Source organism: Mycetomoellerius zeteki, unplaced genomic scaffold (genome assembly GCF_001594055.1).
Source record: "Mycetomoellerius zeteki isolate Tzet28-1 unplaced genomic scaffold, Tzet1.0 scaffold174, whole genome shotgun sequence".
Classification (NCBI taxonomy): domain Eukaryota; kingdom Metazoa; phylum Arthropoda; class Insecta; order Hymenoptera; family Formicidae; genus Mycetomoellerius; species Mycetomoellerius zeteki.
In genome coordinates this window covers 2,233,008-2,259,383 of record NW_017256696.1, presented here as the reverse complement: position 1 = coordinate 2,259,383, position 26,376 = coordinate 2,233,008, and the positions used below count along the sequence as shown (strand labels likewise).

At 36.5% G+C, this 26,376-nt stretch overlaps 2 protein-coding genes across 2 annotated transcripts in view; one reads left to right on the top strand and one right to left on the bottom strand.

The window, feature by feature from the left end:
* The window catches only part of Col4a1 (Collagen type IV alpha 1), a 24,627-nt gene extending 7,541 nt beyond the window's left edge, over positions 1-17,086 (bottom strand). Inside the window, exons 1-18 of the mRNA XM_018446137.1 lie at positions 16,932-17,086; positions 16,081-16,123; positions 7,890-8,040; positions 7,168-7,428; positions 6,480-6,838; positions 5,990-6,124; positions 5,801-5,908; positions 5,331-5,552; positions 5,026-5,217; positions 4,838-4,954; positions 4,511-4,675; positions 4,061-4,363; positions 3,603-3,986; positions 2,348-2,554; positions 2,076-2,244; positions 1,817-1,944; positions 637-1,075; positions 320-454 (exon numbers count right to left, since the gene is read on the bottom strand). Of these exons, the coding sequence (XP_018301639.1) occupies positions 320-454; positions 637-1,075; positions 1,817-1,944; positions 2,076-2,244; positions 2,348-2,554; positions 3,603-3,986; positions 4,061-4,363; positions 4,511-4,675; positions 4,838-4,954; positions 5,026-5,217; positions 5,331-5,552; positions 5,801-5,908; positions 5,990-6,124; positions 6,480-6,838; positions 7,168-7,428; positions 7,890-8,040; positions 16,081-16,123; positions 16,932-16,951 (3,538 nt within the window). The 5' untranslated portion in view covers positions 16,952-17,086. The remainder of the gene's footprint in view (positions 1-319; positions 455-636; positions 1,076-1,816; positions 1,945-2,075; positions 2,245-2,347; positions 2,555-3,602; positions 3,987-4,060; positions 4,364-4,510; positions 4,676-4,837; positions 4,955-5,025; positions 5,218-5,330; positions 5,553-5,800; positions 5,909-5,989; positions 6,125-6,479; positions 6,839-7,167; positions 7,429-7,889; positions 8,041-16,080; positions 16,124-16,931) is intronic.
* A 936-nt stretch (positions 17,087-18,022) lies between these two features.
* LOC108721540 (collagen alpha-1(IV) chain) overlaps positions 18,023-26,376 on the top strand; it is a 56,413-nt gene continuing 48,059 nt past the window's right edge. The window contains exon 1 of the mRNA XM_018446136.1: positions 18,023-18,486. Coding sequence (XP_018301638.1) covers positions 18,340-18,486 — 147 coding nt within the window. The 5' untranslated portion in view covers positions 18,023-18,339. The remainder of the gene's footprint in view (positions 18,487-26,376) is intronic.

Below are 26,376 nucleotides of genomic sequence, written 5' to 3'. Positions count from 1 at the left end.
ATTATATAAATATATCTACATGATATCATATATACATATATATTTACAAATATGATATCATATATATGACAAATATTATGTATTGTAAAATTGAAAATATTTACCGGTGGACCCGGTAGACCAGTATCACCCTTAATTCCGTCGTAGCCGATGTTTCCTGGCGCACCAGGTACACCAGCTAGTCCTTGATCTCCTTTTAGTCCGGATATGCCAGGACGACCAGGCTTTCCTTCCATACCTGGTAATCCAGGGAATCCTGCTAAACCTTTGTCACCATGTTCGCCTTTTAAACCTGGTAGACCATCAGCTCCAGATCTACCTGGAGTACCAGGTAATCCTCGTCTGCCGGGATATCCTTTTGGTCCATCGATACCTGGTTCACCGCGATCCCCTTTTGCTCCCGGGAATCCTGGGAGACCCGCTCTACCTGGTTCTCCTGGTAACCCTGGCTCGCCTTTAAATTAAACGATTACAATTAATAATATGGAATTATTCATTACATAATTATTACATTACTAATTCTAGCAAATTATGAGCTTAATTTAAATTATTTTCTCTAATTTTTTTGTGAAACGATATTATTACATAAATGTTCTTAGTTATTGCTGACATATGAAATACTTTATCACATTATACCTTTAATCCCATCCGCTCCTGGAATACCAGCAACACCTGGAGGACCAGGTGGACCAATCAGACCTGTGTCTCCTTTCGCACCAGGCGCTCCTGGCAAACCATTTATTCCCGGTGGGCCCATGTCTCCTTTCTCGCCAACAAAGCCTGCTAATCCCTGATAACCGCGTGGACCTTCTTTTCCTGGTGGTCCAGGAAGACCTTTCTCTCCCTTTTCACCCGGAGGACCTGTTAGACCAGGACTACCTTTGACTGATATTCCAGATTCTCCTTTTTCACCCTTCGGAGCCGGAGCACCCGGGAAACCCCTAGGTCCTTCTCGACCAAGTTCTCCTGGGAAACCCATAGGACCCATATTACCCTTATCACCACGCGGACCAGGTAAACCTCTTGGACCCACAGGTCCAGGAGCACCGATTGGGCCAGATGTACCGGGTGGACCCTGATTTTTAAATTGCAACATTATGTTGTGACATTATATCTCTTTACGAATAAAATAACTACTTATGCGTTTAATTTATTATTTATCTTTATTATTATTATTATTTAGTTTATTATTTATTGTTTTGACATAATTGTTATTAATTAAATTATTAAAACTTATTAATTAATTTTATTTATAAAAACATTTACATAAGAAGAGAGAGAGAGAGAGAGAGAGAGAGAGAGAGCAGACTTTCAAAATGCGTTTTGTCCAAAATTTGTAATTTTCAGAGAACGAAAAAAAAAAGAACTCCGCACATAAGAAAATTACGCACTTTACAAAAAATAACAATATGCCAATCAGTAGGATGTGAAATACCAAACAAAATTCCTAAACAATTGCTAAAAATGTTACAACAAATGCATTTTGTTTGCCTCTAGTTAAAAAACAATGCACTTCGAAATGTCTATGTTTTTTCAGCATATAAATTAACGGCATATGAAATAAATATTTAACAACATATAAAATAAATATAAATTAAAAATGAAAAAATACTTTCATCGTTATCGGAGAACATCTCAGAGTAGTTTATAATATGAGTCTTTCAACACTGAACACTATGCTATCTCTAACGAAAAAAATGAAATTTTAGACAAAATGCGTTTTGGAATCCTGCTCTTTATATATTTATCATACATAAATAGTAATTCTAATGAAAAGGAATATTTTTTCACAAGTTTTCTTTATTGATATACATACCGAGAAGCCTTGCAATCCTTTATCACCAGGTAATCCATCCCTGCCAGGTGGTCCTGGCTCTCCTTTGTCACCGGTTAAACCTCGATCACCTTTGAAGCCTTTCATAAGGTCGAGTGGTGGACATTGACCTGGTTAAAGATATAAAAATAATTTTTATTGTGTGTGTATGTTTATAAATATATATATCGTATTTTTAAAACATTTTCAAGATAAATAAATATTTATATAAAGTTTTCTAAAAAAATTGATAAAGTCTTACCAGGTTCACCCTTAAGTCCGTACAAACCAGGTTCTCCTTTCTGTCCTGGAGATCCTGGTCGACCTGATTCTCCGGATTCACCTTTTACACTTAATCCTTTCTCTCCCTTGCGTCCAGGCGTTCCCGGTCTTCCTGGAACACCATCTTGTCCAGGGAAACCACGATCTCCCTAAAAGCGACGAGTTTGTAATCTGACATATAAAAAAAATTTGCCAGAAAAATATTGACTGTTTTCTTAAAATTAGTAAAAATAATTGAAAAATTAATCTTACTGGTGTTCCTTTAAGCCCTGGGAAACCTTCGAATCCAGGTCTACCCTTTTCTCCCAGAGGTCCTTCTGGTCCTGGCGGACCTTGTCGACCAGGCTCTCCGCGCGCTCCTTTATCACCCTTTTCTAATTTAAGCATATTCCATGTCACGGTTGCTGGGGTTCCGGGCTCTCCTTGAGGTCCTGGAGCACCGGGTATACCATCTTTTCCCTTATTGAAAAATCGGTACATTATTTTATTTGGCAATTTACAATTACAGTGCATAGGTATATGTCTAGTATATGTATAGTATTTTAAGTATTTTAATTATTTAAATTTTTTAAATATTTTCTAAATATTTCAAAAAAAAAATATATTAAGCAGACATATATACAAATTTAAAATTATTTCTTAGAGGTATAAATAAAAATATTTTTTTTTTATTTTTACAGATTTGCTAAAAAAAACTGTTTCATAGGCGATATAATGGACAATAGATTTCAGAAGAGAATTCTGTTTATAATTTTTATGTGTTTATAATTTTTATTTACATTTTATTAGATACATATATTATGTATGTGTTACCTATATATATATATATAATCCTTTTTTAAAATGTTTTTTATACTTTATGCGGCACATAGAAGTATAAAAAGAATTTTATTTTAAATTTTTTAACAATTTGTAAATATACAATTTACAATTTGTAGTTAATGCAACAAGCAATTTGCAATTATATGATTTGAATAAATTTATTTAAATAAAAACATAATTTTAATAATAGGGCTCTCGAAATTAAAAAAAAAATACAACCGAAACGTCCAAGAAAATTGTATCGACATTCATGGTAGATCAATATATTATGTGAATATCACTCGAATTTTTGTTATATAATTTGCGCACCAATTTCCGCGCTGTATTAACGCTCTCATTGCCCATATATTTTATTATTGTATTTTTTTTTATTTAAATAAATTCTACATTCGCATTTACAGTGGGTTTCCGCACTTTTTACACAAATTCTTTTAAATATATTCTTTTAATTAAAAAAAAAATATACGATATGAAGTGAAAATAATATAGTGCAACTTATTTTTTATTAAAATACGCTACATTGAAATTGTCAAATTCTTAATTTTAACGCGTATGTTATTATAAGAATTAAAAAATATGAAACGTATATAAAATTATATCGATATGCTCGAAATATAAATATTGTGTGACAAGATAAATAGATAAAAATCTGAAAAATAAATTAATAAAAACAATATTAACATACCGGTAGTCCTGGAGGTCCGATTGTGCCTGGCAAACCATCCACTCCAGCTTCTCCAGGGAAACCGCGTTCTCCAGGTGGACCTCGAGGACCGGTAAGTCCGGGCGCACCATCGAAACCACGATCTCCTTTAGCGCCTCGCAATCCCGGTATACAATCTATACAACGACCGCCGATATCTCCTTTCTCTCCAGACGCTCCAGAAAGACCTGGTACACCGTCTCTTCCTGGCGCTCCGGCTTCTCCTGGCTCACCGGGTGCACCCGGTGCTCCTGGTATACCGTCTAGAGAATCTCCTGGTCGACCACGTACACCCGCGTAACCCCGTTCGCCTTTTTGACCCTTCTCTCCATCTAAGCCAGGCGTTCCATCCACTCCTTTCGGTCCCTATGCCAGATATAATAATTTAATTTCAAATAGTAATCAGTATAATAATTGCAAGATCTGATCATATACTTTACCATTATAGAGTATCCTTTGTCTCCTAGCGGTCCTCGTGGTCCCACCGCTCCAGGTGGTCCATCAAATCCACGTGGTCCTGGACCTCCGGGGAATCCGGTCAAGCCAGGCTCACCCTTTCCACCCTTTTCTCCTGGCAAACCCTCTGGACCTGGAATTCCAGACGATCCGGGACCTCCTTGTAAACCTATGGGTCCTCTCGGTCCTGGATCTCCTGGAAAGCCGTCTGCTCCCCGTGGTCCAGTAGGTCCTGGAAAACCACGTGGTCCTTTTGGACCTGGTGGTCCAGGTCTTCCTTTACCACCCTACGATGTGATATTCAATAAAATTATAATTTTAATTTTTAAATAATATTTCTTTAGCTTTGCATATTACATAAATGCCAAAGAATAATGTATAAAAAGTTATTTTTATTTACAGATATTAATTTATGGAAAAAAAAAACAACTTACTCCTGGTGGTCCAGGAGGTCCTCGTAAACCTGAAACACCCATCGTTCCATCTCGACCGGGTTCTCCTTTTTTGCCGGATCGTCCAGCAAGTCCCTCCAATCCGTCAATACCTCGATCACCTTTTCGTCCAGGAGGTCCAGGAGGTCCAGAGAAACCATCTCTACCCTAAAGTAAAAAAAAGATAAATTATTTTTGTAAAATTTTATAACTTAGTAATATTAATTTATTTTATTAAAATTATAAAAAGATTATATGTATATTTTATATATATAATCTTGTATATATATAATACTTGGTTAACAATCTTTTTATAATTAATGTACTTACACGAATGCCTGGAGCTCCTGGAAGACCCTTTTCTCCTTTTTGTCCTAGTCCTCCAGGTATACCATGATCACCTATAAATCCCGGTTCTCCTTTTTGTCCTTCTGGTCCCATTTCACCCTAAATATTATTCTAGTTAGTGTATATAATGATATAATGCAAAAACACCACGATAATATTTTCCTACGTACTTTATCTCCTTTATAACCTGGTTCTCCAGGTGGACCCGTGACTTGCGAGATTCCTTGTTGGAATGGCATGATGGGCGCAGTCGAACCCGGAGGTCCTGGATCACCCTTTTGACCTTTGTCTCCCTTTAATCCTTCAAATCCGAGACCCATGTTTCCTTTTTCTCCTTTGGGACCTAGTATGCCAGGGGCACCCTGGATTTACATATATCAAATATATTACATATAATTAATATAATATAATAATGTATAGAAACACTTTGCAGAAGCAACTACACTTCAACAGGTAATATTTGAGCGATATTTACGTAGGGACCTCGTTCACCCTTCGAACCAGACAGACCGCGTTCTCCTTGATAACCAGGAGGACCGGGAGGCCCTCTTACACCGTCCATACCAGGTTCACCCTTTTGACCCACCGGAAAAGCACCAGCATACGCTGGTTGACCCTTTTCTCCTTTAGATCCAGGTAGACCTCGAAGACCGCGAGGTCCTGGTTCTCCAGGTACACCATCACGACCACGTTCACCCTAAAAACATAGTATATAAATTATGATGATATAATAATAACTTATAATCACTTTTAATAAAATTATTATAAAATAATTGTTAAATGATAATCTTATGTATAAATTATTTGTAATGTCTCTTCAATTTTATAACTTTCATATTTTTATATTTAAAACATGAATGTATCTGATAAAATAATGGATACAAATTAAGCAAATTAAGAAATGTAATTACGTTAAGATTTTCATGACTTGTAAAAAATACTTACATCCGTTCCGTTACAACCGTCATGACCGGGAACGCCAGGAGAACCCGGAGATCCTTGTACTCCTGGTACACCGTTTATACCAGGAAAACCAGGCATACCCATTTTTCCCTTTAATAATATAAAATTATTTTTTCAGACAAAAAAAAATTAAATATATTACAATATTATAATTTTATTAAAAATACGTACTCTATCACCTTTCGCACCGTGCGGACCTTGTGGACCAGGATCTCCCTTCTCACCTTTGGGTCCTAAAAGACCTTCTGCTCCTGGAAAACCGCGTTGTCCCTTAGGTCCTTGCGGTCCGATTATTCCTGGTGGTCCCTTAAACGAGAATATTACAATAAACTAAGCATTTAAAACTTTGGAAAATTACGTGTAATACTATTAGTTGTTGGCAAAAAGAGACATAGATTTTTAATCTATTGTAAGAATATCTTTTTACACACACTCGTGCATTATGCATAATATTTATTTTATGTCTTTAATCATTTTTTTATATTACGGGAAAATATTCACGACGAATCAAAATATTCTTATGAAACATGTACACATTGATTGTTGCGAATTGTATAAAATAAAATGCAAGATTATCTATTTCCGCAAAGTTCATGTTTGAATATTATAATTATCGCTTTAATATCTTTGATATTTTATTATCTGCAATTTTTGAACCAACCCGCGATCCCTTCTCGGCGAAACACTTGGGCGCGCAGCATCCTGATCCGGTACAATTTCGCGATGCTCCGGGCATGGGTACCACCTGGTAATTGCTCGGGTAATTCTCGTCATCTCCAGCGGCACCGTAACCCCCATGGCCGCGGCCACGACCACCACCGTAAGAGTCATCGCTTCCACGACTGCCGCCATAAACTTGTCCACTTCCGCGACTCCCACCATAAGCACTTCCGCTTCCACGACCATAGGGATCCGCACTTCCTGCACCATAAGTTCCTCCATAACTATTGCTATAAGAATCATCAGAACCTCCTTGACCATAATTATAAGAACCTCCTCCTCGCTCGCTTTCACCTGCACCTAAAAAAATCACAAACGAATTAAAATTATCCGAATGATTTATTGAAACGATAAGTTAAATATCTGCGTACATATTTCTACTGAAAATATTTTTTTATAAATTTATATAATGTACATTATTTTAAATATGTTAAAAATTATATAATAGAAAGATATAAGAAAAAACATTTTTATCAAAAAATTAATTTAATTTTATAAAATATTTTATACTACAAATGTTTCCTATATACTTTTTTTCTATAATATTAGAAACATTTAAAATATTTTTCTTATATCGATCTCAGATGAAATGTTTATTTCCCATAATTTGCAAGGACAAGATTAATTACCACTGTATGTATCGTAATCGCCGTGACCATCGGGGTAACTGCCTGGTCGATTTTCGTCAATTCCGGATCCTGGCGTGCCGCCGCTGTCAGGATACCTGTCATAGTTCGGCGATGCTCTATCGTAAGGAGATCGGCCCGAGGAAGATTGACCGTGAGGGTCGCTTCTGTTTCTGTTCCAAAAGAATGACGGATAGGCCCTTTCGTCAGGACTGTAATTACCAGACGTGAAACTGCCGTTCCGCCTTTCCGCATCCTCGTATCCTAGACATGCCAATTAACGAACGTAATGTCGGAATTCCTGATGGTTGTTTCCGACATTTATCCCTATTCGAATACTACCAAATTTTAAAGAACGAAAAAATGATTCGTTGCACGCGACGCAAATTGATAGTCCGCTCGAAGATGAACTGATGTCTGCACGAAACGATATTGAAACATTAAGTATATTCCGTTTCTTAACTCAATAAACATATATCTTCTCATGTAAAATTAATTAGCTCAACAAATATGTCCTTTATAAAAAATCTTTTATAACTAATTGAATAAAAAATACGATTATGAAGATGCAACATCCCTATCGTAAAATCTACAATCCAGTTTTTATATTGTCGGATGACATAAGGATGCTGGATGGGAAAGAAGGACGTAATTATTGTACTTCCTCCTATTTCTCACATAAATCATAGCAGCGAAAAGCATGAGGCGGCATGTTGTCCAAGTACCTTCGTTGTCCGTAATAAACCCTTTGCCTAAATATTTGAAATCTGGCGAACTGCCGTAGTCATCATCGCTACCGTTTGTAGGCCTTCCGATATCACCTCGTTCCAGCGGCACGACCGGTGGTAGAATCGACCATGATGTGTGATTTAATTGCTAAAACAAATATTCGAGAATGAAAAGCTCCATAAATGGAATCGGAAAAGTACCGGAGCACCAGTGCGATCAATAAAACGCGATATCAGACATGTTTTTGTAAAAGGTACAGGTACATGATTAAAACGAGTTACAAATCGTTTGTCAAACTAATGAAATTAGAAAATACGAATTTTATTGTAATAAATTTATTATCTTCTATATCTAAAATAAATTTTCTGTAAGTTTAAAAGATTTATTTTCTTATAAAGAATAAAATGGAAAAGTAGGTGAATATATAACACTTTCTATTGAAAATTGTTGAAAAGATAAATTGAATTTGTTAATTTATACATTATTCAAGATATTATAATTATTACAGAGTGTGTCTCAAACTGCATCCAGAATCAATTTTAAGTTAAGGAATCTTATTACGCGAGAAAAGTAAACATAGGTTTAATTTATTTCTATATAACAAAAAACTTTATATATTTATGTATTTTTTGATATGTTAATATAGCAATGTAAATTTAAATTAAGCGCACTTAATATCGCTCATAAAATTAATTAATTACTGTATGTATCTTGATCGTAATTTTAAGAGGATTTTACAGCGAAATTACTCTCAGAAACTCATGTGAATAATGATTAACATTAAAGATAGCCTCGTGTGCATTTGTTAAAATTATTCTTCGTAGATTTATAGACATGCGTTCTATGACACAAACGACGTGGCCATAAATTTTTAACGAGCTCGCATTTCGTGTGGCTAAGATTTACGTTTTATCCACCGAGTGCATTGTTCTTAAAGCCTCATGGCGAGCGGTATGATGATACAAAAAGAGCTACTTTATCGACCGTTTGTACGAGCCTGAAGAGAAGATAAAACCGCCATGGCGTTAGTGGTTACTTCTAATGTTCACCGTTCCTTCTTCCTTCGTTTTTTACGCTTAGCGACCATTTCAAGCAGGATTAATTATGTTATCAGATCGGAACATTGCACATTATTGAAAACCTTGTTTTACAACTAGAAAAACGCGATATTAACGCGCTTAGTTTAGATAATTTTATAGAAAAGAATAATTAAAAAAAATAATAAAGTTCCAGTCTCGAAACTTTAATTAGATTTCTAAAAATGATGATTACGAATTATGGCCTTTTAATTTATTTAAGTTTAAAGACTGCACAAAATTATATAAAAAAGCTAATAAATTATATCATGTTGTTTCTCATTATGCATATATTATTTCATTAATATTGTTTAGTACTATAATTATTTAATAGTACTATAAATATAATTATATATTATTATATATTATAATTATATATTAATAATTATAATTATATACTATTTTAGCATATATTATTCAATTAATATTGAAAAAAGTTTAAAAATATACATATATACAATTGATATATATATTATATTGACCAAAATAATAAAATCGAATCTACTTAATAAATTGATAAAAATATAATATATTTATTAATTTCTTTGTATAATTATCTTTAGTTTTGTATAATAATAACGACATTTAATTATTACAAGAAATAATCAAATTAAAATGAAATTGTGCGAAATTATTTAGTGGAGAACTATAGCCTTCATAGTTAATGAAAAGAAAAAGACAAGTGTGAGTATTTGCCTGCAAAAAACGTCGTTTTGCAGGCAAATACTGCTACGCAGTAAGCGTGTACAGATTTTGCAGTAAATGCGTCATCGTTTTCCCCAGAAAGTCATTGTCTTGCCCTCGTTTTCACGTTTTTGTCCTTTTTTTCGTATTCTCGAGAATGGCACGCGCTGACAGGAAGCGCGGGGAGATAGTCGGTTATCGTTCCGAGATGACGTACCGCCCTCGGAGTGGCTGCGCGTCTGTGCCGCACATGCACCACGTACGGCGATAGAGAGACAACGAAGATAGTGTCCTTTTAAAATTTCATTCATCTACGTGCAACCGTGAGACTCGAAACAACGACTAGCAGTCGCGTAGATGCAAGAAATCACTAAAACCCAAATCAAATGACTGATCGCAAGCGCGAGAGTTGAAAATTTCTGTACAATTGGAGAACTCGATACCTCATATGATAAAGATTGCAATTAACAATCACACATTCGTGAGCTTTTTAATCTCAGACTCGAGATTTATTCTAGATTACAATCTAAAGATATCATGTTAAAATAGATTTTCTAGATTAAAATTTGAGGGTGTCATGTACGAAATAGATTTTGTGATCAAAAATATCAGAAAAGGAAACCTTAAGATTATATATAAAATGCCTGCGTTCAGCAGAGAGAAAACAACTTTGTAATTGCTATAAAATTTTTTAATATAATTGGTGTTGCCTTTAGTTTCTGCATTTAAATGTATAAATCAATCATATTGAAGAATCTTACAATAATTATAAAGCAGCTTTCTTTGCTGAACGCAAGCATTATCCTCGAATCCTATTGTTATTCTTGAATTTCTTATTCGAGAATAACCAACAGTTAAATGTATATATTCAAGGAAGAATACTCAAGAAAAATCTGTAATTTAATTAACAGTCAAGAATCGATTCCATCTTATAAAAGGAATCATGTTTAACATTCTCTTATTGCAAAGCGTCGCAAATTAGGATTCCCCTCAAATTATCTTGTATCGTAGATTAATTATTCATTGAACATTAATCCTGGATCTAATTTCGATTCAATTAGACTCAATCTATCATGAAGTCCGGTGATACAGAGATTCGTACATCGCGCAAACAGCTCGCGTCAAAGCGGCATGAAATGTCTCTCATTCTCTCTCTTTCTTTCTACTTTTCTTGCGCATGTCATCCCAGGGCGCATATTAATAAATAAATGCTTTCTCTCTCTCTCTCTCTCTCTCTCTCTCTCTTGTCCTCTTCTTTATTATTTTAATTATTATCATTTTTATTTATTGTATTATTTTCATTCTTATTTTTCTCTTTTTATACTTATTGCTACTTTTTCTTTGTCTGACTGTTAAATGCTTTATCTCTCTCTTTCTTTCTTTCTCTCTCTCTCTCTCTCTCTCAATCAATTTTGACTTATTGCACGCTCGTACATCATTACGCTTGCACAAATCGCACAAAAGGGGAAGCAGAAATCAAAGCTGCGCGCGGAAATTACTCATGTCGACCGGTAAACCTAACTGGAAGGAAAGCGATGAGAGGGTGGAAGTTTCGTCTCAATGATAAATCCATTCGTTTAACAATGAATCGACCGCCCTATAGATAGAGCACACTACATCACGCAGCGAATCTGCAAACCATGAAATTATCTTGCCCAATACTACACGATTCATGAGTTATGCAGATGATAACTGCCAAGTCGAGCTGATGCCGGATGATGCACGGATCAGAAAGCTGTTTAGCACTTTCAATTTCGGATATGAATCGCACGCGACGAGTCGCTCTCCTATATTATAACGACGTTTTTGTATGAAAAACGCCGGAGCAAATGACGACTGAGATATGCTTTACAATTATAAAGTGTTTACTGATTTACAAGAAAGATGATGTTTGACGATCAAATGCGATTTTTACAAAATCTTATATATAAAATAATTTATATATTTAGGTAATAGTCTTTAAATTGTAAATAAATTATTAAAAATGTTAAAGAACTTATAGAAAGATAACAAGACATTTCACGGAAAGAACTATGAAAAACGAAGTTTTGTTTAATAAAAATCGCCTTTAAATTCATTGAAACTTCATTTTATATACTGAAAAAAGTTAATATCTTCATTATCGAAAGGATTCTCTCTTTTACGTATAGAATTTTAAAAACGCAACCTCATATTTTCGCGTTAAGCGAAGAGCTTTACTCGCCACGAAAAAAATGGTCCAGGTTGAAAATTATGCACATTAACTTCGCAACGCATGACGCAACACCGTGACCAGGTCGGGTTAACGTCCTTCGAACGAAATCAAGGCTCCGATACTGATCGATCGATTTGCAACCATTACATTGACGACTGACGATGGATAAGCGGCAGTTGAGAGACCGTTGACTGAAGAAGCAAATGACCCTACGAAACCGGCTGCTGATTGAAATTCGCTCGTGCGAGGAATGATCCACGACGGTCGCCAGCAATTTCGTTTAACGAAATCGCTTAACCCAATTCTCTTATTTTAGATACGAGATATCTTTTCGTGACGGTTCAAGAATTGTCCCTTTTATCGCCTATCTCGGCCGCCTTCACGATTACGCAACGCGGAGTATATTGTGACCGACCGCGATGGCTGCGTGTCCCTCCTTCTGTCCCCCCTTTTCCTCCCCTCACTGACGACCTTCTTCTTCATCTTCCCTTCTTCTCGGACTTCTTCTTCTTCTTTTTCTGCACCGCGTCTCGGCCCGCCCGCGTCTCTTTTTCATCTTTTGCCGTCACATTTGAGTCCAGCGTGCTTAACGACCGCGGCCAACGCTGACGTTAACTCTACGTGGGACAGGGTATACGCTAATTCGTTACTCGAGATTTTTTCTGATCCCGAGGCGGCACCACGCGTATTCATGAGCATAAATGCAGCGTCGGATGACGGGATTCCGATGCGTCCGCCGATTTTAATCTGCCTCGTTAAAGCAAGCGAGGAATTTATCGGGGACGTATAGAGGGACACGAAGGAATTTGCAATTCAATTAATTAATAAGTCAAAGTCGCCGATACAGAATTCGTTGACTATAGATAATAAAATGAAAATAAATATAAATTGTCGTTTTTATATAATAAAAAATTACAAACTTTCTCTTAATCTTTATTGAATCTTTAATGAATCTTTTTAAAAATCTTCTCCGATAAATCGCATATTAAAATCGATTAATAAAGTGAAACAATATCAATTAAATTTTTTATTAAAAAAATTTAAAAAACTTTAAATATAGTTTGTCATTCTTAATATCAGTGTTCGTAACATTTAATTTAATGACAATTCCATCGCGAATGATCTAGATATTTTTTGTTTTCATTATTTAATTTATCAAAGTAGCGCGAGTGGTATCAGAAAGAAATAGTTTCGTTGAGAATACGTGCTGTTCTTCGAATTCCAAATCTCAGATATCAACTGTGCTTCGATGTCACAAACAATTGTCTCAATTCCTACATGGCACAGCTTACGCGACGAAACCGCCGATTAGTGAAATTCATGTTTTGTGCAACGGGGATATTTCTTCCCATGTGTGTTTTACCACGCGAGAAATTTTCGAGCGAAAGCGAAATCACGCAAAGAATGAGGAAAACAGGTGCAAACGGGGGCACAATGCTGTTTTAACCCAGTAGTGCGCCCCCACGGTCCTCCGACGAGTCTGCGAGACTCGGGGAAATCAAGTCCCGAGCGCGCTCAATTGCTAACTATTTCCAGTAGTGACTAATAAGCTGGCTCGCGTGTACAGTGCGTGTACACGTGCGCGTACGTGGCGGTGGTAATAAAATTACAGCGAGCACAGTTACGGCGCCGTAGGCGGACTGGTCAGTAAGAGACGACTGCCCTATTTCGGATCTAACACCTTCCCGTTCCTGCCGCCCGAGGAAGCATTAAAAAATCACGGTGGACTCATAACGAGAGGGCAGAAGATCAGACCGGAGCTACGAAGGTACGATAGTGAATCGTGCAGCGATCTTACTGATTACCCATCTTTGAAACGATTCGTGTTGATTATCCAGCTAGGTTTATGAGAGAGCCATCTCGAAAGACTAGGATGTTTGTTAGATGCCATTTCTGTGAATGCCTTGGTTCATAAGTCGAAATCAAATCGATACCGATTGATTTTTCGGACCGTTTGATTTGATATCGACTATATTTTCTATTGATCTTCGAAAAAGATCGACGTTTTATCAACGCTACATCGATAAAATATCGATCTTTTTTCGAAGATCAATAGAAAATCTAATAGAGATATCAACTCAAACGATCCTAAAAATCAATCTACTTCAAATCGACTTGTGATCCCGGGATGTTTAAATAGTTTCTTGTATATTTGGTAGGAAGCCGTTGTATATTTTATTTACTTTTTCCATAATCTTTATAGATCATGTATATTAGTATAAATTATCAGAGAGAAAGAGAATGTGTAGTTTATTATGAATTAGTATAAACATCACGCGTGTTAGATAGTATGCAGAAGAACCCTGCTGACGTTATTTCACAAACAGAACCCTAGTACTTCCTACTGTGTTATTCAGCTGCCGAGCATTCCAAGGAATTAGACCGAAGAAAGGTTGCGAAAGGGCGGCGCGAATAGATACGACAGAAGGAGAATCTGATAGTTGGGCGTTACCACTTTCAACGAAAGTTGCTAAGTGACATACGTTAATTGTGAGACTTGATAGAATGAATGAATAGAATTCGATCACAACACAATAATTTTGAATAATTTATTTTTAATGATTTTAAGAAATTATCAAGCTTTAGAAAATGTTAACGTTTTTATAAAAATCTTCATCGATTCTAAATGTCCGGAGAACACTTTTATCCTAAATGCTCGCTGAAGAATCAATTCTAAACGAATAAATACCTATATAGGTATATTGTACTGTTCAAAGCTTGAGCCTTGATAAATATGAAAGCCATCCATGTTGATTTTAATAGTTCTAATAATATTTTTAATAGAATATAAATAACATTCTTGGGATATATATACATCAATGGTGTAAAATTCAATATTTAAAAAAAATCTATGTTATACTTCTTGCATAATAATAATAAAGTCGAATATCAGATTACATAATCGAATAATAAATAAACAAATCTGATTACTATCTATTGTCTTCGTAAATTTCGTCATATTTACAAGCGTGATAGAGGGACCGATTAGCGTAGCTCGAATTAGCGAAATCCTCATCACTTTTATTACGTCCTCTACAATCACCGCTATATTTGTCACACGTCTTGGTAATTTTCCATAAAACGACTCTTATCGCCGAGTAGTAGTGTGTAACGCGCTTAAAATACAGACCCCGTCACTTAGATGAACCTTCCCTCTCCACCTCTTTCTTTTATGACATTTCTTATACGAGCGAAATACAATGCGTAAAGTATCGTTTTTGTGCTTAAACTTGCACGTGTAAAAGATCTCAAAATTATCAAAAGAAACAATACTCTGACAAGATGCAAAATAGCTATATCTTCAACCATAATCCAACGATGCGGACTCTCCGAAGAATTAAAGTTCGATCGTCATTTCTTCATTATATCACGTATCGTGCGATCATCTCTAATCCTAACGTATCGGCGGTGAATTGTGAATTGAAACGTGAGAAATATTTTTTATAAATATCTCTATCGAGGAAAATGAAACTGTGCGTGGGTGCACACGTGCTGAGATTGTGATAAATAAAATATCTCTTCACAGGAGTTCGGTGTTCTCAAATCTCACGCGCTTCCGAGATTTACGACGGCAAGGTACGATCCCATCGACTGAAATGCGACCCTTTTCAAGTTCTCAGAATTAGCTACTCCCAGCGAATAACGAAATCGCTACGCGAGCGCGCCGTGACTTAGATGCACGTGCTGAGAATGCACTGGGATGCACTAGTTACGCGTCGGAAGCGCGTGCATACTTGAGCGGACGCAAGGGTACACACGCTTCACGATCACACTGATGAATGGACCAACGAAATAACGCGAACAGGTCGAACCGGTCGCATGAGCACAATGTACCGCAAGATCGCATTACGTATCAATGTAAAAACATTATATTCGCGAATCTTGACTTGATTTTCCCAATGGCGCGCAATTATTCCTCGCGATCTATTAAAAGGCATCGATCGAACACGAAATTAATGTCAATGACCATCTGCTTTTGTCAATTCGATCGTGATAATTTTCGATAATGTAACTAAAACCGCACCATATTGCAAAGAATCAGACAAGTACAACACATTGGAAATATTAAAATAGCGTGATTAGATTTTTTTATATTTAAAATAAAACTATATCCTCTTCGGAGAAAAAATGGATTTAAAAAATATAAGAAAAATTCTGATATAATATGTTGTTAAGACATTTGATACTTCCACAGACACTCGCATTAAAAAGAAATCAAGTGCTTTTACATACCCCACTAACAATCCCGGCCAGGCAGACTGCGGATGCGACGAATCTGAAAGCAGAATTGTGCCGGGATATTATTCTGATAAATATTGCAGATATCGTTGAATTACACAATGAATCTAAATGGAGTAAAAAGGGAGAGTGAAAAAGCCATAAGGAAAAAAATAGAAAAGAGATAAATCTTTATTTGAAAAAAAATGTTTGCGTTACACTCGATTCTGTCGGAAATAAATTCCAATAATTTTAAAATTTACATTTTTGCGATATTTACTTGAAAAAATAAATAAATATTCTACACATCACTTAAGTAGAGCTGATATTGAACTAGTCCGGAAAAGTCAAAATGCGAAGCGAACGATTTCGTAAGGGACCGCTGTATCTCGTGGAGATCCAATGTCATTGAGACAGGAAGCGGAGTAAATATTCGTCACCGAGGTAAAGGAACTTGACATAGGAAAGGAAAAAGAAAAAAAAAACTCGCGCGAGCAAGATGAAAAAACGCGGAAGATACGATTTGCGGCTGCCTCGAAGCTACTCCGGGAGGACTTCCTGCGCGCACGCGAGTTCGCTTCTTGCGATCGTCCTTGGGGGGGTCCTCTCACCTTTCCGCGGAAGCCTGCGCGCAACGGGGGTGAAACTATCCCCTCCGTGGGACAGAGTGAGATCAGCGCGGTCAGCCCGGCGACGGGCCAAAAACAAAAATGAACCGCAAAGGAAACACCTAGTAGGCGAAGAAGAGGAAGAAGAGGAAATGAGAGGACGAAGAGGAAGTAGCGGCTGTAGAAATCTGATCGAAGGAAGGAATCAGTGTAACGCGAGACGGAATCGAGGAAAAATGAGATCAATATGAAACTCACCGCAATCCCAACCGGGTCATGTCGACCTCCCTATTCCTCGATGGGTCTAGGGAGCCGAGGAAGCACAGGCTAAAGCACCGAGCACCGCACAGACAGGCAGTCACAAAATATCACGCAGAACCGGGCACCGAGTAGACCGATGGTGTGTGCGGACCGTCCCATCCAGGGAGGTCTCTGAATGGACTCCGGGTGGAGGGAAGGAAGGAAGGTGGAGGCGGCGGTCGCGCGGAGCCACGCCAGCTAGAATTCCTCCGCCGAAAGGACCGGGCTGAGAAGAGAGTGCCTTCTCTCGGCCTTCCGCGACGGGCGACGTCGCGCGTTCAGGCCTCGCTTCGGCCCGCTCGTTTTCCCCGACGTCGACGGGGGATCGCCCCCCTTTCCCTGTCCTCTTCTCTCGCTCCTGTGAGAAGAGGGCGATCGTGGTCTCCTGCCTGGCTGCCTCCAGTTGAACTCCGGGTCCGCGAGACGGGAAGAAGAAGAGAAGAAGAAGAGGAAGAAGAAGGCAAAGAGTAAGCGAGGGAGTGCGCAAGAGGAAGGGAAGGAAGGAACGAACGCGGAGTACCGTCTCTCCAGGGTTGGTAGGGGAAGAAGAAACAACTGAAGAGAAAAGAAGGAGGAGGAAGAGAGGACCAAGAGAGGAGTAGGAGGAGGCGGTGGAGTGCCGCTGGCCGGCTCCGAACCGAGCGTTTGCTCGCGCGGTCGCGCGTCGCACGAGGACTGTTGTGCGGCCGCGAGGGACCCTACCGGTATCGGTCGTGCCGGTTCCGAGCTGCCAGCAGTGCCAGCCCGAGCTTACGGAACTTAGCCATACCACAGGGGGGCAGAGCGGGGCCCGTGTGTCAGGGAGGCCGCGCCACCGCCGAGCGTGCCGCGAGAGCTCCACGAGCGCGCAAGGATACAACCGCGCGAGAGAACAAGAGAAAAAGAGAGAGAGGGAAAAACAGACCGACCAGAGGAGACAGTGATGGAAGGAGAAAAAGCGAGATAGCCAGAGAGGGTGGGAGAGACAGAGACGAAGAGGAAAGAGGAAAAGAAGAGAGAGAGAGAGAAAGAGAGAGAGAGAGAGCGAGCACCTCCTTCGCCGCCTTCGGGTCTGCCTTGTGTCCGCCCGTTTGTGTGTAGCGATCAAGAGGACGGGCTAACCGGGCCGTCTGTCTAGCCCTTCGACACGCGGTGCGTCGACAGGCTGGCCGACGACGAGCTTAGCGGCGCGGTTTCAGCACGATATTGCTGAGCCGCACGTCGTCGCCGCTGAGAGACTGACGAGAACGACTCGGAGGCCGCGAGAACGAAGAAAGGACCGGAGGTGAGACAACCCCTGGGACCATCCGCGAAACCTGCATATTTGAACGAAAGATAGAGAAGAGGAGGAGGAGAAGGAGGAGGAGGAGGACTCCAGGCCGGCACGATGCGGCCCAGGGCCGCGGCGACGTCAAGAATCATCGGCGACGCGAATCACGGCATCTCGCGGTCTATCCCGCTTGTCCTGCGAGTCACCTGCGTCCTTGCCCTACTGGTGCACGCCGCCACGTGGATACCGATCGCCGAGGCTGTAGTGAGTACGAAACGTCCTTGGAATGTATCACGCACCACCGCGAATTCGCGCCAACAATTACGTGAAATTAACGCCTTTCGACGAAATGCTTTTGTCTTCGGGGGTTGATAGGAGTTACGATCGAGCGATGGTCCGGCGCGAGAAATGCATGCGACATCGCATCAATCATCGTGAATGTTAAGAGAGACGACGGATCGCTTCTAAAAACGAACGAGTCAGGTGGACGACACGCGGTGAGCTCGATAGTGGGATCGACGGAAACGTCGAAGTTCAAAGTCCGTGTGAATTGGAGAACCGGAAATTGAGCACGCATTAAAGATCACGTTGTGACGAATTTCTACGCGGCACATTTTTACGCGTCGATCGGATTACCGCTGTTCAAAGTCGTCAATATTGAGGTCGCAGTTATAATTGAAACGAATCCGAGGATGTGGATTGTGATTACATAATTCATTTGCAATAATCATCTCTCTTATAGGAATCAGCTGTCCATCGTGATAGGTGTAATCATTTCTCGTATAGCTTCAATGAAAATCTCGAATGATATTTTTATCAAAAGAATATTTTGGAAATTTTAATTATTATTTGAGGTAGTAAATTTTCCTAAAAGATGATTCTCTTCTTCGCTGTCTGCCATTAATCTCTGAAACAGAATCGTCATATGACCCCTACTGCTTTCCACATTTTGGTCGGCCATATTGGATCCGCCATTTTGGATTTAAGAGTTCTGACATCGAAGTCAACAACCTCTACCAAATTTGTTAAATAATAAGCTATGTGAAAAATATCTTTTTAATTTAGTTTCCTTTTTGGAATCTTGTTATTTTTCTCGTATTTCATTTATTATTTTTATATATAGTATTATTAGATAATAGTTAGATTAATCTTTATCAATTTATGTTCCCATTTTACTTCCTACCATCTGGCGAGATGATTCATAAGCGCGAAAATTGGTTGTCGCTACCGAAGGCACGCACTTCGAGGAACATAATAAGTTTCTGTAGAAGTCACTTCTAGTTGAAGCAAATTTCAACGCTATTTATCGATCATCTATTTGTGGTGAATCGTAAAACGTACGTAATGCGAAAATTACAACCGCACTTTGTTTACTTTTGACCCAAATTGACCCTCTTTCTCTTCCGCGCGTACATGAACGTCTTTTCAATTTAACATTCGAACAGTCAAATGTTCAATTTTGGAAACAGAACAATTTTTTTGTTTATTTAAAAAGGAACTACTTCTTAATGAAAAGAGAATATATTAATATTGATTGAAGTCTTGTTTTATATTTCAACATTTGCGGATAATTGAATTGTTAAAATTCTCTTTCTTATTTTTTAATCTCCAAATTTTACATTCACTGTAGATTGATTCTTTCTTCCTCGTTTCTATTTCATTCATGAAATAAGACACTATTGTCCTATGCAGTCAACTCTCGGCCGTTCTAATCTAACGAATGTGGGTGTGTTTTGCTAACGTAGCGGATGGCAACGACATACCAGAGAAATAGTCTGATATCGCTCCACATCTGGGGCAACTTCAATGGCTCTTAGGTAGGCTCTACGGAGCCTAATTCTAGCTTTTCGTACCAATCGGACAATGCGTGGGAACATCAGGCGAGCTCTTTAACATCAATCGTTGCCCTGCCGCTGTATAGTGGCATAAATATTCGTCTCTCGGAATAAAATTAATTTCATATACCTATCCGTGCATGACGCATCGCTCGCTATTCACCGCTGAAACGATATTATCTCGATCTTGATCATCAATCGCTCATCTGACTAATTATCTGCAATCTTTTTCCTTGTCCATTCATTTTTGTTCGCGTGCCAATCTGAAATTCATATAGTATAATTCTTGAATAGTATTAGTGATTTTCAATTAATGAGATTAATGAATTATAAATGTTTTGTTTACTTTATTTTTAACAGATAAAAAAAGTTGATTTAAAATTATTTAATTTAAGATTATTTAATTACAAGTCAGTACACTAAAAAGTTGTAAGATTATTTATTACACTTTCGTTGTGTTACAATTGCTTGCTTTTTAATTTACATTGAAAAACATAATTTTCATATTAAACGAACAAAATTCAGGCGATTATATTTACTTCTAATTATATATTCTTGATTTTCTATCGCAGTATTAGCGTTGCAAGTAAGGAAAAATTAGATTAATAGAAATAACGAAAAATTTAAATTTCAATCCTAATAAAACACCGATAACAAAATCGTCACTTTCTATTTCTATTTTATTCATTAAACGCATCGTTACGGACTTGGCATATATTATTCATGCTTGTTGAAGCGAGAAATATTCAAGATTCGAATATCTTTTTATGCCTTGAGACATTATTAGATTACAATGATTTGGAACATTAGTCGTAATTATTCACATACAATATTCCAAAAATATTCACTACATAGTAAAACAATTAGTTTTTTTATGTCACTCTCACATTATATCGCAAATTTAAAATATTATACAGTTGTTAAAAAAACACGCACTCCTTCCTTAAAAATATATTTAATAATATATCAATTAAAGCACAGTCGATAGAAATATTTTTTGCATGAAATTTACAATAAAATAATACTGGTATAATTTTGAAATGATATAACATATTTACATGAAAAAAATATTCATAAAGAAATTACTAAAGAGTTAGTCCAAGATTCGCGTTTCTCTCTCGCTATCAGAACAAACCAGTCCCAAAGAACTCCGCAGGAGGTAGATGAGGAATGCGATGTGATTCCATTATGAGCACAATGCGTAATTAGCTAACACAAAATTTCGTGTAACAAACCGGTATAGAGACCAGAGGGAAGACCGAGCGATGTGTAACGGATGATTAAATCGGGCGTGAAGCCGATAGTAACATAAGAGACCCGCGTGGAAAGCACCCATCAGCATGACTCTGGGCGCTGTGTAATCCGAGAGCCTGAAACTGCGACTATTCGACATAATCTCGTTGCAAAATAGACGTTACGGCATTTCAGTTAATCGATGACGATGCGTGTATCTATATGCTGACTATAGAGTACGCTCCTCCATTCCAGCTCCACTTTCTGTAATACCGCGAAACGTCAATATCTTTCTAGCTAAATCTCGAAGTACTTTATTGAGAAAATCATTGGATTCACGATCAATTTGTTCCATGTAATCGACCAAGAATGTATATTTCTTGAGTTATGACGTGAATCATACTTCTAACATAACAATGTTTACTTCTTGATCAATTATATGGAATTGTGGAGACAGTAATATGAGGAAAGGGAAGTATGATTTTATTTAATTATTAATAATGTATGAATGATGTGAGATACACATTTAATGTAGTAATACACTTATCCATGTGAAAAATAATTTCAAGACGATATTTCTCACAGTGCTTATATTTATTACTCTTGTGCAAATAATATTTTTTCTGTACAGATTAGATAGTGATCAACATAATAATATACTCAATGATAATTTACATAATTTACACAAAAACAAGTTATATTTGCCGATGTCGTTGAAGTCACCCGGTAGACAGATACGTAGGCGATTTCGACGCCCGGACAGAGGACGTATTTTTCGTCGCGGAAAACGTGAAAGAAAATTTTCGGCGTAATAGGAAAGGGCATTGCCCGGTAGTCAGTGAGTCCGCGTTTCCTTATTTCTTCGGACAGATCACGCACCATTGTACCAAAGTCATTCAGATTCGTGTGAATCCGCTTCATAATGAATTGAATCGCCCTCTCACCTGGCATTCCAGCTAATATAGCACAATGAAATTTTGCACAGGCTAAAAAGAAACGTACAATAAGTATATCAATAATAATAGTATGTATCTGTCAAATCCATAATTAAAGTAAACTAAAATACTAAAATTTTCAGTCATTCAAATGAAAGTTTTAGGATTTCAAGAGTTAATTCCTTCTTTTCCCTCGTTTATTTCATATAAAAATATCTTTCATAAAACGCTACGCAAACAATTTTATCTACACTTACAATATTTAATATTATCTTCTTTGAATTTCCAAAATTCGAATGAATTCGATGTAGATATTATCTTGTTCTAGCACGCCCAAACTGTAGCTATAATAGCCATTTATTTTCTGGTCGACGCAAGAACTCTGTTGGAGATTCATTTGCGTAGGTTTTTATTATTAAATTATTCAGCAAAAGAGAGATCAATATATACATTGCTACGCTTTGTTTAAATGTTTTTGTCTGGCTCATAACATTATTAAACTTTATTATACAATTCACTGAAAATAGAATTACATTATATTAAAATCATGTCAAAAAACGCAGAAAGGTTGAATACAAACGTGAAATATTTGGCAAGAAAAACGGCGAAATTATATTATTTTTATCGACATAACATTACAATATCAATATTTCAATATCAAATTGTGTAATAATATATCACAACAGCGTGAAATAAAATACTGCGTAACCTTGTACAGAAATGCCTAACGCGATAATACAATATAAGGATATTTATTGCAAGTGGCAATATTACGAAATAATTTGCAGAAGCGAACCGCAATATGTAGGTTGACGATGAACTGCATGAAGAGAGTCTGCATGTCGTTGTCGCGATAACGATAATGCTTTCCTGTTTTCCTCCTAAAGGAGACAAGCATTGTGGGTTGTGCGTAGCCTGGATCAAGTATTCATTTTGCAAACAGAGAAGCATGACAAAGTGTTAAATGATCGAACATCTGTCGCGCATGCAGTGTGTCCACGCTGTCCACTTTTAAATAGTCTCTTATAAATCGAGGTCGGGAACCAGAAGAAAGCGTTTTATAATGAAATGATTCATGCTCGGAAAGAAAGCTTCGTAACATTTAGACACACGCATTTGATACGTATTATATCATTTAAGCCTATTATCACAATTTGAGGAAGGATGATCAGAGCTGTAATACGTTAACGTATATTATTTATTAACAATACCTACTTAGGACAATGTTTGTATTTCTTTTACAATATATATTTAACTGCATTAACGGATTATAGTTAAAAAAAAATTCGAGATCTAGAGATAAACCAAATATGTTTCGTCTGTAACTTACACCCACCGCGTCGATTCAATATTTCGAAATGTAATATATCGCTGTGCGTGGTTTCCCAAAATATATCCGCGTTAAAAGATCGCGCCGCGGAATATGTAAAACAGTTTCACCTACGCGCTCACACACCGTGGAAATCGAATGGATAATACGTAATTCTACTTTAAAAAAAGCCACATTACACCCGTTGTCATTAACTAAAAGTAATGAAAATAACAAAGTTATAACATTAACGTTACACAGAGAGAATTTTTTCTTAGAGTTTACCCTGAAAATATGATAATCGTGGAACAACATTGTATTGTATTTCGAAGAATTTTAATGTAAATCTCTCTCATTCTTTCAATAAAACTACAATGATGTATAAAATAAGTTTGATTAATTTTACTGAAGTGCATAAAAATCTTTAAAATATTATATTGTACCACAACTATCATATTTTCAGGGTAAATTTTAAAAGAAAATTCTGTCCGTGTATAATTTTACACTCAACAATATAATTGTTATGTAATATAACACCATGTATTATATTTATATTGTTGAGTACGAATTATAATATTAATATCATGTTACTTTTAATTAGTACCGATTAAATTTCTTTTTCTTATTATTTAATACAAGAATAATTTCGTTACACAAAATTGAATTAAAATAAAATTTATTATAGATATATAAAAAAAATTTGGAAAATATATTTACGCGTGTAATTAACTCTCTTACGTTAATGCACTTGCTTTACTTTAAATCGCAAAATTGTTATCACGACTCATCATAGTTATAAATTCAACTCTTTAATTTGCTTTATTGCATAACACAGTGCATTTTCAACATTCCCGCAAATGACATCACGTTTTCATGCAATTGAACCCAAACACGTCGTTCACACGTTGTTATTAACCTTCCGTTTTGTGATGACATCTGATAGTATAAATGACAAGGCGGCGGTTTTAAAGGATACATTTAACAGCAGCTATATATTTCGTGTTTGAAAGCCAGCTTCGAATCTCGATGCATTTTGTCTAGGCTTGTTAAGATGATATAGTATTGAATGCGTCATCGCGAAGAAAGGAAAAGCTATTAGCGGTCGATGACATATTGTAATATGTCACTACATCTCATTATAACATGAGTGTAAAATTTAACTGTAAAATGATCCAAAAGCATTATATATAGGACTGTTATTACATTAATAGATAATGAGTAGTAATTAATAATTCGTAAACACAGGTTAAAACAGATTAATTATCTTCATATCTTTTTCATTTTCATAAGCATGAAAATTTAATTAAGATACATAACGCAAACTACTCTGAAGCTTTTAAGCTGTTTATTCGAAATGTGTTATTACGGGCTACACATATTAATGTAATAACATAAACTTCAAACAAGTGACATCATGATTGAAATTAATTTATTGCGAGCTAGTAATTGACTCTTATTGACTATCCTGCCACTTTATGATGACACGGTTCGAATAAAGTTTTGAGATAAACAATGATAGATTATATAAATTAATTCAATGCGTTTCATAAAAATCAAACATAATTGCATTACGATTGTAAACGTGAGTGATTAAATTTTTTATTTGATATATTTATTAATAATAATTTATTTAGCTCAATCTATATAAATATGTTAAAACTATATATTAAAAACTTCTCTCTCTCTCTCTCTCTCTCTCTCTCTCTCTCTCTCTCTCTCTTCTCATACAAATATATTATAACGCTTTATGATCGATCAGACCTTAAAATTCGGAAACTATTCTCTGTTAATAATTGAATTTCCTTATCGTGCAGTCACGTATAATTTATTTAAAGAAACAGACTCATGGATGTCGATAAATGCGAAATAGAAAGCAGATAAACGGCTCACAATTATCAATGGCACGTTTGTCTTTAAGAGTTAAAAACTGAGATCATCGTAATTCCCACATCGCTAATACCGCGCGAATTCAATAATATGTGCACTTAAAGTTACATTGGCTAATTTCATAACTATTGAAAATATAATTTCTTAAATATTATACTTAATTGATATAATATATCAAAATAAAAAACATTGTAGTTTTCCAAGGCACTTTATTTGTTAAATTTTTATAAAATTCTGTAAATTGCAAAAATTCATTCTTACACGAAACAATTTTAAAATTGGAAAAAATGTTAATTATTAAAAATAATAAGTATCTAAGTTATTTTAATTTGGAAAATAATAAAGATACTGTTATAAATATATGAAATTTATTTATTGAGACTAACTTGGAAAGAGAGAACACAAGGAGTTAAGGATAGCGTGTACCAGTTGTTTTACGACTCGTCGGGAACATAAAATTTGCTTGTAAGACTATTTTTGTCGAAATTCGAATCGCTTGAAAGTCTTGGTTATTTTTAGAGTTATACGGAACGAGCAGAGTCACTTATGATTGCAACCGAAAATAACGATGTAGGGATTACCTCATGATAAAATACAAATTAGCTTCGACGAGCTGGACGTAGTTATTATCGTCTCGTCAGCTTAGTGACAATGTAGGCGCGGTGATTGTCAATGACATCACGCGATGCTGTCACTTGTTACGGCGCGCGTATGATCAACCGTTATTGAAAGTGATCGTATTTATTCAAAAGCGTTCCTATTCATTTTAATCTACGGCTAATAGAAGCTCCACGGATATTAAAAAACAGTTTATCTTCAAAGATAGTTCTTACAAAGTTCTTATAAAAAATTTCAGAAATAGTTTTTATAAAATTTCAAAGATATTTCTTATAAAGAATTAATTACACATTGTGCTAAAATTTTATTTTGGATTGTATTTTAAACGTTGAGAAAT